The 12,236-nt window shown below is 43.5% G+C and overlaps 1 protein-coding gene across 5 annotated transcripts in view; it reads left to right on the top strand.

Moving 5' to 3' along the window:
* The window catches only part of LOC147880662 (UBQ, helicase-c and DEAD-like helicase domain-containing protein), a 150,614-nt gene that overhangs the window by 34,046 nt on the left and 104,332 nt on the right, over positions 1-12,236 (top strand). For all 5 annotated transcript variants that reach the window (XM_087370748.1, XM_087370749.1, XM_087370747.1 and 2 more), the window contains exons 11-12: positions 11,816-11,910; positions 12,011-12,078. In XM_087370748.1, the coding sequence (XP_087226874.1) occupies positions 11,816-11,910; positions 12,011-12,078 (163 nt within the window). The remainder of the gene's footprint in view (positions 1-11,815; positions 11,911-12,010; positions 12,079-12,236) is intronic.

Below are 12,236 nucleotides of genomic sequence, written 5' to 3'. Positions count from 1 at the left end.
ATCACATATCTGTAGTGAGTTAGGGAATATGGGGATTATACCTCGGGGCGTAGCAGGCTACCATGGATAGCTCTATCCTCTTCTATATGGCACTTGCAGCAGGAGGAGATCAGAGGTGCTGGTATGCACGTACAGAGAGATGGTTTGAGCGACTGGGGCTCCACATGGATAGACTACCTCCCTTTCAGTATAGCATGGATGCTCCGTTCTCTCTCCTCTTATCACACGAGGTCAACTAGGTTATTCGTGAGGATCTACTATAGCTACACACTTTTCGGACCTGGTTGGAACTGAGTGAACTCCCAGTGAAGCTTAACTTCTACAGAGATCACTTCTTACATATCACAGCGGAGGGTTTCATTGACCCACCAGGATACACACAGATTCACCTACCCCACTCGACGAGGATCTCTCTTGGGCAGTTCCGGGTCTCTTCACACAGACTTCACATCGAGAGCGGCAGAGCAGAGCGGCTACCCAGGGAGCGGCGCATATGCACACTATGTGACATACAGGAGGTTGAGATAGAGGAGCATTTCATCTTTAGGTGTCCTGTGTACTATGAGATCCGAGGACGTTTCCATTGTCTTTTTATAGATACTTATGGGATTTTAGCCCATTTTCTCTCCCACCCAGACCAGCGGTGTTTGGCAGGTTTCATTCATGAGGCACTTAGACACCGCGAGAGGATACTTCGAGCACGGAGACAGGAGCAGACTTCTTCCTCGGTTGATCCCTCTCAGAGCTCTATCACGGAGTTCTTTCAGCTAGATCACATGGACCCCAACGAGACGAGGCCTCAACATGACTGTGACCCGGAGCCCGTGACCCGACAGCTCAAACAGAGGGTCGACACACAGATCACACTTGGAGACATCCCCTCCTTGTTTAGAGTCGGAGCCCGACCGACGGGGGTCACAATAGCCTTGGTTAGATGTAGAGCTACGACCAGGAGACGTGCCATGACCGCACCTCTGAGTGGCCGACAGCACTCTATTGCCGACTTCATGCCTCCACTGCCTCATCCATCCTGATATCTTGCTGTTGCTGGGGATGATGATGATATTGATGATGATGCTGAGTGTTACGCTCTAGCCGAGGTAGCATGACCTTGGAAGAATCAGTCGACATTTCCCTTAAAGGATCTATATTTGTAATATATTTATTTGCGCTTCATGTAAATGATCGGGAGGGAATTAATGTCAAGGTCTTAGATGAGGGTTGATAGCACCAGACTAGGTGGATCTAAGGCTAAGGGTCTAATGCAATAAATGTGCCTAGGGGCAAAGGAAACTAAAGCATCCCAAGAGAGGGGTGAAATGTTGCATTAGTAAGGTCCTATAATGATGACGTGGCATCTAGATCCATCTAGGGAGATGGGGCTTGTTGAAGCTCGAGAGAGATGAGAATGAGCTCTCACGTATGCTTTGAATGGGAATTCTCAGTTAGCTCTCATGCTTTAGCAAGAAAGGCTGGGTGGAACAAATTTGGTGCTTCTTCCGTGATCTGCCTGTAGTTAGTAGTTAGTGTGTTACAATAGCCATAGCCCTGAACTATGAAGATGCCAAGGACAACAGGGCAAGTGGGTTTGCACAGGTCGGAACCCAGTATGAGTATCCGAAGAAATCTGGGTTTAAGAAGAAATGGATTAGTAAAGGGAGTGGTTCTCAGCCGAGTGGTCAAGCCAAGTAGGTGAAACCAGCTGAAACTCCTAAACCAAGTACCACCATTGGAGTGAAGAGAAAAGTAACGCCAATGGTAGCCCGGGCTTGGTCTAAGTCTCCCTTAAACCCAGAACAAAGAGAAAAAGCTAGGAGAGAAGGCTTGTGTTTTGGATGCCTTCAGCCTCATCAATGGAAGGATTGTCCACGTAATAAGGATCGTCGGATGGCTGAGATGGTAGTCTCAGAATGCGACGTGGAAATGGAGGGAAGTCCCAGAGCGCGGGAGAGATGCAGATTCAGCTAGCGGGATCTTCACAGAGGTCAGTACCTTGTTTGTTATGTGTGTCTGTTGCTAAGCTAGTAACGAGTGCACCAGATAACATCCTATCTAAGCCCACATCAACGGGGTATACAGCCTTTAATGATACGGAGTTAATTAAAATGAAAGGGCAAGTGGCCAATCATGATGTCATTGTGTTGTTTGACTCGGCGTCAACTCACAATGTGATTAACTCCAAGCTCGTGAAGAGGTTGAAGTTAAAGACTAACCCATCTGACTATGCATATACAGTTAGGATGGCAGATGGAAGTTCAACTGAAGTATGGGACCGAAGGGTTACCCAGTTGAAGCTTCGTATTCAGGACTATGCTGAGAAGCTTGATTTTGAAATGACCAAGCTTGCTCATGCAGATATAGCCCTGGGTATGGCGTGGCATTCTAGGAAGAATCCAGCCATTGATTGGAAAAAGCAGGTATATCAATTCAAGATGAATGATGTGCTTTATGTCTTGCGAGGTGAGAAAGATATACCTCAGGGACCGTTGGTTTCCATGATGGTGATGGAATCCGAAAAGCTCAAGAAGAGTTTTTATTCCTTTGCACAGCATCGGTAGAGGCGATTGATGATTCTTCGGCTAGCATTGATGTTACGCAAAGTGGTGAGAGGGCCAAGCTGGCTAATCTTATAACAGAGGAGTTCTCTGAATGTTTTAGGGATGAACTACCTTATGGGTTACCTCCAATGCGGAATGTTCAGCATAAGATTGAACTAATTCCGGGGGCAGAACCTGTAAATAGATCTCCCTATAGAATGAGTTTTACTGAAGAGGCGGAGGTGCGTAGACAACTGGAAGAATACCTCAACTTGGGGCTACCTTTTGCTTCGCCAGTGATATTAAAGAAGAAAAAGGATGATACGTTTCGCCTCTGTATAGATTACAGAGCATTGAATAATATCACTGTTAAGCACAGGTATCCGATGGCTCGGATTGATGATTTGCTAGATGCATTACATGGAGCCATGATTTTTAGCAAGATAGATCTTAAGTGTGGCTACGATCAGATCCGGATTAGAGCCGAGGATGTGCATAAAACCGCTTTCAAAAGCAGGTTTGGTCATTATGAGTTTTTGGTAATGCCCTTTGGACTTACCAATGCTCCAGCGACATTCGTCATGCTTATGAACGATTTACTACGTCCGTATATTGGAAAGTTTGTAGTACATTTTATTGACGATATTCTAGTGTTCAATAAAAGTATTACTGAGCATCATGAATACTTAAGAATAGTGTTCAATACTTTGAGAAAATCCAGTCTTTATGTGAATAAAAAGAAAACTATATTGTGTATGGTTAGGCTTGAATATTTAGGATTCATAATTACTCCGGAGGGGGTAGAAATGGATCCAAAGAAAGTGGCTGCGATATTGACTTGGCCAATCCCTTAGAGTTTGACCGCGTTGCAATCATTCTTGGGATTTGTCCAATTTTATAGAAGGCATATCAAAGGATATTCCGAAATAGTATCGCCATTCGCTGATCTGACCTCAGACAAAGTACCTTTTATATGGAGGCAAAATCAACAAGAAAGTTTTAACACCATAAAACAAGCTGTGGTCGTTGGACCGGTGTTAAAAATAGTTGATCCCCAGAAACCGTTGTTCCTGGAAACCGATGCAAGTGGCATTGCGGTAGGAGCAGTTCTCCTTCAAGAGGGAAGGTTGATAGCCTTTGAAAGCAAGAAGCTTTCTCCCTCTCAAAGGAATTGGCCAACTCATGAATTGGAGTTGTATGTTGTTATCCATGCTTTGAAAACATGGAGGCATTATTTGTATGGTTCAGAGTTTTATGTGGATGTAGATCATGATACTCTGAAATATTTTTGTAAACAGCCTGACTTGAGGGGCCGCCAAGCTAGGTGGGTAGAGCTCATGCAGGAGTTTAATTTAACGATTCGGTACCCCGAAGAGGAAAAGATAATAAGGTTGCTGATGCGTTGTCTCGCATTATGCACAATATGAGTTTTACGGTATTAGAGAGTGCTCTAATGACCGAGATTAGAGAAACTCAAAAGGTGGACGAGTTTGTCCAGAGCTTATGGCCTAAGGCTCATGTGTTAAAACTTAGGGAAAATAAAAAGGATGACGTGGCATCCAGAAAAGGCCAAACTTATGTAAGATAAACCATAAAGGATGGTATGCTGAAAAGAAATGGCAAGGTTGTAGTACCTAGTCAGAATGATCTCAGGCAGAGAGTCATTCGATAGTGCCATGATAGCCCATGTGCGGGACACCCAGGGGTCGAGAAGACATATGATTTTGTGAAGCGAGATTTCTTTTGGCCAAAGATGAAAAAGCATATTCATGAATATGTGACACGGTGTTTCTCGTGTTAGGTAAGTAAGGCCGAACGGGTGAAGCCACCCGGACTTTTACAGCCCTTGGAAGTACCACTAAGTAAGTGGGAGAGCATTTCCATGGACTTTATTGTAGGGCTGCCTACAACACCAGGAGGGTATGATTCTATCCTTATGGTGGTTGATCGTCTAACCAAGATGGCTCACTTCATTCCGACTAGAGAGTGTGTTCGTGCCTCGCAAGTAGCGGATTTGTTTATCAGACATATATTTCGTCTACATGGATTGCCTAGATCCATAGTGTCAGACAGAGATGTCAGATTTACCGGTCATTTTTGGACAGCGGTATTTGAGACACTAAGGATTGAGTTGGGAATGAGTAGTGGGGATCATCTTGAGACGGATGGTCAGACGGAGAGAGTCAACCAGACTTTAGAGGATATGCTGAGGGCATATGTGTCATTGAGGCAACATACATGGGACAAGTGGTTGCCATTGTTAGAGTTTGCCTACAATGATAGAAAACATTGCTCTACAGGGTTCAGTCCGTTTGAGCTGAACTATGGTTATAGACCAGCAAATCCAACTATAGTTGGAATACCTCAGAAAGTGCCTAGTGCCGCGAACTTTGTGGTTTAGATGAGGGAGATGCTAGCACTTGCGAGAGCTAATATCCGCCAGGCTATGGATAGAGCCAAGGTGTATGCGGATGAAACCGGTCTGTAAGAGTATTTAAGGAAGGAGAAAAAGTTTTTCTCAGAGTTCCTTCGCACTCGAGATCCATCTAGGGAGATGGGGCTTGTTGAAGCTAGAGAGAGATGAGAATGAGCTCTCACGTATGCTTTGAATGGGAATTCTCAGTTAGCTCTCACGCTTCAGCAAGAAAGGTTGGGTGGAACAAATTCGGTGCTTCTCCCGTGATCTGCCTGTAGTTAGTAGTTAGTGTGTTACACTGAGATTGATATATAGTCGACCATCGACATGACTATGTTGTACTTAGGACTTAGTACTGCCATTCTGCATTTTTGCATTTTTTGCATTTTGCATTTTGCATTGGTATGGATGCTCATTTAGTAGCTCCACTACCACAACTCGTTGTATCAGGATTTTCACAGTCTCATAGACCCATCGGTCTTCCGAAGGCTTTAATAAACTTTCTTTCTTTCTTTCTGAAGAAATTGGGGCTTTTGCATTTGGACTGTAATTTCAGAGTGTATAAGTTGTTTGGACACTTTGCATGCATTTTTGGACTCAAAGTGAGTCACATTGCAGACTTTGCAGTGCCTTTTGGCAAGTTTTGGGCATCTGCAGGTTATTTGGGTGCACTTTGAGCCTTTGATAGGCCGAAACAGCAAGCTGTCCTTTGGTTTTGGACACCCATTCTCTTGTATTTGGGGCTTTAGGATTTTTTGTAGGTGTTTCGCAGCCACATTTGGCAGAGATTCAATTGAGTTTGTGCTTTTGGGCTGTTGCATTTTGAGCCATTGATTGGCTGTTTTTTGAGTAGTGGGTAGTTTGCTTCAATATCCCAGAAGGAGTTTGTGTTGTGCACCTTAATTCCCAGGAAGGGATTTTTTTGTTGGTATTTGCTGCATTTTCTTTGGCAGTTATGGCCCAAAACATTCCCAATGAAGTGTTTGGAGTCCTCACACAGGAGGATAAGTTGGATGGTACCAAATACTCCCTATGGAGTTTTATGGTTCGCAATATCCTAGTTGGTAAACACTTATGGGACTTTGTCAATAGGGATGAGCCATGGCGAGAGAATGTGGTTGCAGCTGCCACTCCTCAACAAGGTGAAGGAAGGGGTAGAGGACAAGCTCAAGGTGCAGCAACAGCTGCAGCAGTGGCTCCTACACAGGATCTGAAAAGGTGCCATTCACGTGATGCACTAGCACTTTCAGCTATCTCACTTTCTGTCAAAAGGTTTATCATTCCACGGTCATGCAAGACCTCGAAGGCAGCTTGGGATATTTTGGAGAGTATGTTTTCAGCCTGCAATGATGCTAGGGTCTCATTCCTGAAGAGAGAGTTGACTCATACTCATATGGATGAGGGTGACTGTATGTCTGAACACCTCACTAAACTTCAGGATTTGAGAGGGCAATTGTTGAATATTGATGAGATCATTACAGATTCAGAGATGGTTACGACCACTCTGAATTCTCTTCTTGAGTCTTATCTTGGCTTTCGCACCTCATTGAATTTGTCATTGGGGTGGCAACCCTCTCACTTTTCATGAGTTGATAGGACTTTTGTTGCAGGAAGAACAAACCAGAAAGAACATGGCTTCACGAGCTGGTGAACATGCAATGCTTTCGAAACTCAAGCCCAAAGGGAAGGGGCAGCATAAGCAGCATGCAAATCAGCCTTCACATCAGCATAAAGCTGATTCTGGACAGCCTTCTCACAAGATGCAGGGAAGCTCAAGAGAAAGGGTGTTTGTCATTATTGCAAGAAGCCGGGTCACTACATCGAGGAATGCAAGAAAAGAATTTCCAAGGAAAAGAAAAAGGATTCTGGTATGGTGGTGATGCTTCAGGCAACTTAGTGGAAGAGAGTATGCCTTTCTAACTTGCAGTCCTGATTTTCAGGTGGTTGCTCCAAATATTACAGCCACATCTAAGGACGACTCTTATGCTTTTCTGACTTGCAGTTATGATCCTTCTAAGGATTCATGTGCTTTCAATGTCAATGAGACATTGAATAATTGGTACTTTGATACTGGTGCCACCAAACATATCACTTCCAGGATGTGTTTGTCTGATTCTCTGCATCATCCATCACTCGCTGGAAAAAGGGTGTCTTGTGCAAATACTTCTTATTATTTCGTTCGTGGCATTGCTGAGATTGTACTTACAGCCACAGATGGCACAAATTTCAGAATTCATGATGTGCTTTATGTATGTGGAATCAAGAAGAATTTTCTCTCAGTGTCCTCTCTCAATAAAAGAGGATTTCAAGTTGTCTTTGAAAATGACAAGTGCGCAGTCTGAGATAGGGCAGATGACTATGCCTTGAGACTATCTGGCATGCTATTTCATGGTCTTTTTCAGCTTGATGTTTTTGAGAAAAGATAAGATGATTCACTTGCAGTTTCTTCTCCCACTGCTGATATGCAAAATGCAGAGTTATGGCATGCTAGATATGGGCATTTGAGTTATGGCAGCTTGATGACACTTCAAAAACATTCTATGGTTGATGCTTTGCCTCCTTTGGAGTCACCTCCCCCTCATGTCTGTGAAGGGTGCATACTGGGGAAGATGCACAGGTTTCCCTTCAAGAAGGATGGTGCAGTACGAGCTGTTCGAAAATTACAGCTCATTCATGGTGATGTCTGTGGTCCCATGAGGACTCCTGCATTGGGTGGTTATCTCTATTATGTCACATTTATTGATGACTACTCAACTACACTTGGGTTTATGGTTTGGAGAAAAAATTAGATGTGTTTAGGCATTTTCGACACTTTGTTGCCAACTTTGAGAATGAAACAAGCCTCACGGTTCAGATTCTACGCATAGATAGAGTGGGGGAGTAAAAGTCTCATGAATTTGAGGCTTATTCGAAAGAGAAGGGTATCACACATTAGCTTACAGTGAGGCTTATCCCTCAGCAAAATGACAAAGCTGAAATTCAAACTCTTATGGAGATGGATAGATGCATGCTTACAAGCAAAAAGTTTTGGCTTGAAGGTCCCATGTGTGCAAACTATGTTTTGAATTGGGCTCCCACTAAGGCTTTGAAAACAAAAACTCTTTGTGAAGTTTGGCATGGCAGAAAGCCTTTAGTGGATCATTTTCGTGTCTTTGGATATGTTGCCTATGCCCATGTGCCTGTTGACTTTCGACATAAGCTGTCCGACAAGTCAATTAAAGTGCATATTTGTTGGGTATAGTGCAGAGAACAAAGGTTACTGTCTCTACAATCCTGCTTCACACAAGATTTTTGTTAGCATCTTTTCAGAAAATTCAGCACATACACAAGCTGAAATTAATGTGCCCGCTTCTTCTACATTAGATGATGTTTTTGAAGGTATATTACCTATGCTTTGGGATCTCCAACTGCTGATATGCCTTCTGAAATTCAGGACATACAGCCAGCCCCTCTTGTTCCACATGCCCCAATTCAGCCCCAGGCTGATCCCGTTTCTCCACAGGTAGTGGACGATGTGGCTAGACAGGACAGGACAGAAATTCAGGGTGCCAAATCAGTTCCTCATTGGCTGCTCCAAACTCTCAAGGAGAGTAAGCTTGATGCTCCATTGCTTGACAGAACTTGTAGTGCATCCAGACATGAAGAGGGGTGACATTTTGTGGATTCAGTTTTTATTGGTGCACTTTTGGATGATGAAGAGTCTGACTCTTTGAGGAGGCTCAGGATAATGTGCATTGGATGAATGCCATGAAGGATGAGTTGCAGTCCATTGATAATATGGATTTGCCACCAAGGAACCAAATGGGTTTTAAAGGTCAAGCAAAAGCTAGATGTGTCTATTGACAGGTACAAGGCAAGGCTGGTTGCCAAAGGTTATGCTCAGAAAAAGGGCATCGATTATGGGGAGACTTTACTTCCAGGATGACTACTATCAAGTTAGTGATTGCCATGGCTACACATTTAATTGGCATGTACATTAGTTGGATATAAAAACAGCTTCCTTAATGAAGACTTGTTGGAAGAGGTTTATGTGAAGCAACCTCTCGGTTTTGAGGTGTCAGGTGCAGCCCATAAAGTATGCAAGATGAATAAGGCTTTTATGGGCTGAAACAAGCTCTAGGAGCTTGGTATTCGAAGATTGCTGCCTTTCTGACCGGCAAGGGTCTCACTAATAGTCCAACTAATAGTACCGTCTACATCAAGAAGGATGGGGGGGATATTTTGGTCATCATTCTTTATGTAGATGACATGCTGCTTAGAGGTTCTGATGAAGGAACAATTGCAGATTTCAAGGCTGAGTTTAGAGCCACATTTGATATGTTAGATTTGGGTATGCTTCATTTCTATTTGGGGATCCAGTTCATACAAGAGAGACGTGGCATCATTATGTCTCAATCCAAGTATGTGCAGAAGCTTTTGGATTGGTTCAGGATGCATGATTGCAAGCCCATAGCCACTCCCATGGAGCCAGGGCTGAAACTTACTATGTATGATGGAGGTGAACTGGTTGATGCCACACTTTACAACGAGGCTGTTGGATACCTCATTTATCTGTGCAATACTCAGCCTGATATTCAGTTCGCAATTTCGCAAGTGAGCAAATACATACACAGCCCAAAGACAATGCACTGGCAAGTTATAAAACACATTTTCCATTACTTGCAAGGCACTAAGTCTTATGACTTGATGTTTCCCAGGGGGGGTGACTTGTAGATGCGTGCTTACAGTGACTCAGATTGGCCTGGAGATTATGACACAAGGCAGTCTACTAGTGGTAATTGTTTCTTTTTGGGTGATGCTTGCATTTCTTGGTTGAGCAAGAAACAATCTACAGTGGCTACCTCCTCATGTGAAATTGAGTGCAGGGCAGCTTTCACAGCAACAGTTGAGTGTGTTTGGCTGCGTCGTTTAGTGGCTGATCTTCATCTAGCATTGAAGGGTGCTTCTCCTATTCTCACTGATAGTTAGAGTGCTATTGCAGTTGCCAAGAATCTTGTGTTTCATGCTTGCACGAAGCACATTGAGGTTCATTATCATATGTCAGAGAGAAGTTGCATGTAGGGGAGATAGGGGAGATCAGTATGATCTATGTCTCCACACATAACAATGTTGTAGACATCTTCACCAAAGCACTTTCACGTGAGAAGTTTGAGGCATTCCGCAATGCTCTCAACTTATCTCCTTTTGGTGATTGATCTTTTCCTTGTACATCATCACATTGGCAGTGAAGGGGGGTGTTGGAATTATCGCCATAATTCATGGCAGTGACCAATGTATGACTAATAAGTGGGTTAGGGGCATTTTTTCCTCATTAGAGTTTTTTCCCCCTACCATAGTTAGGATACCCAACTACAGTTTGTAGTTAGTGGTTGGGTTAGTTAGAGTTTTGTCACTTTGACAAAACCCCTAGTTTTGTATGTTGTTTTCTATTCCTTGCAATACAACTGACGTTGCTCTCCTTCCTGCTCACACCCTTTTGCTCATAGGACTCATGGCACCACTTGTCACACCATGGACTAAATCTCCATGCATCCCACCACAATTCATGGGAAGCCACCACCACATTCCAGAGGGGAGGAAAGGGTCACATTCTATCTGAGGCCCTTTCATCCCCTCCATTTCTATTTGAGCCCCTACTTGCACAACCTACAGCAGATCCTATATAAAGAGGGCCACCCCCCTTCACTTGTTCAGCTTCTCTCCCTCTTGCTGTTGCAGCTGCTCCTCCACCGTGTAGAAGATCCTCCTGCAGCAGATCCCCCTCTTGCAGCAGCTCCTCCTGCAGCAGCTCCTTCTCTTGCAGCAGCTTCTCCTCTTGCAGCAGCTCCTTCTCTTGCAGCTTCTTCTCCATGCAGTCTTACTAGTATGATGATTCCAGTGGCTCCTCCTTCATGCGGTCCTACTGGTGCAGCTCCTTCTCCACACAGTCCTGAAGCAGACTTTTTCCCATGGAGTTCTGCTCCCTCTGTTGATGCAGATCTCCCCCATGTGGTGCTGCTCCCTCTCAGCAGCTTTCAAGGCAACCTGGAGCAATTGCATAGAGCCATGAACTGAGGAGCGCACAGCCAGCATCAGTGCAGGGCAGAGAATAAAGAGCAGATCTTTAGCTTGCCACTGAGCTTCCAGGGCAGCAACTGCTGCATGTGATGGAACTTTGTATAAGGTTTTGGCATATTTTGGCATCGAATTCGTTGAGATATCTTGCTGTTCACTACTGCTTTCTACAATCTCTCATTTGATAATTGTGAGTTGATTCTTGTGCACAATTGTACATAGAAGTTGGATCGAATTGGTGTTCTCCTTTGGTTCAAGATTCTTCTTTGGTTCTCTGTTCTTCTGCTGCATGGGAGGTCCAGCAAGATATCAAGTCTTACTAGTGTGCAAGCTTAGATTATCCAACAGGGTCTAAAGCCTGCATTATAAACAGGGCAGCCCTAGTGGATTGATCCGAAGCTGCTTGTATGTCGTTCAACGAGCAGCTGACATGTACTACCTGAGCACATGGAAAAAATTCCCTGCTTAGTAGAGCCCTCAGCCAAGTAGTGCATAAATTTTCCTTGTGAACAAATTTGTTGTGGGCATCCCCAATCAGAAAGTTCCAAATTGTACTGGAGCTTTTCCTTCCACAACACATGATATTCAAAATCTTTTTCAGCTTGCTGTAAGAAAAGGAAAATCAAATCTTTTTTCGGAGGTCAAGTTTTTGTGTCAAGTGATTGAGTATTTTTTTATTATACCACGGTACAATGATGCAAAGGCCTTCATAATGTTCGATGAATGCCTGTCTTGTAAATATGTTTGTTTTGAAAACTTTTTTGTTATTTCTTTTGTTTTATGGCTTGTGGTTTTCTATGCTTATCAGGTTTGTAGTGGTTGATGAAGCTCATGCTTATAGAGGGGCATTTGGTTGCCACACAGCTGTAATTTTGAGACGATTACGTCGCTTATGCTATCATCGTATGTTTCATCCTACATAGACTTTGTTTTTCATTTTGTTATAGAGGAAACCGGTTGCACATTTATTGTTTTTATTGATGAAGTCTTATTGGATGTGCAGTGTATGGGACAGAACCAACTTTCATTGTTAGCAGTGCAACTGTAGCCAATCCTTGTGAGCATGCAATGGTATGCACACCTTTTATGTTGCTTCAAACTTTGTATTTCATGTTCTTAGATGACTAGGGAAGAAAATATTGAGAGGGATTAGATAAATTGCCCATTATTGGTGAATACATTTTTCCCAGAGTAGATAAATGTAAGATAACGCAATGAATCTGAATGAT

This window comes from Dipteris shenzhenensis, chromosome 32 (genome assembly GCF_047967505.1).
Source record: "Dipteris shenzhenensis isolate YYH24624 ecotype China chromosome 32, Dip_SZ_1.0, whole genome shotgun sequence".
In the NCBI taxonomy this organism is placed as follows: domain Eukaryota; kingdom Viridiplantae; phylum Streptophyta; class Polypodiopsida; order Gleicheniales; family Dipteridaceae; genus Dipteris; species Dipteris shenzhenensis.
This window is presented reverse-complemented; position numbering and strand designations above follow the sequence as displayed.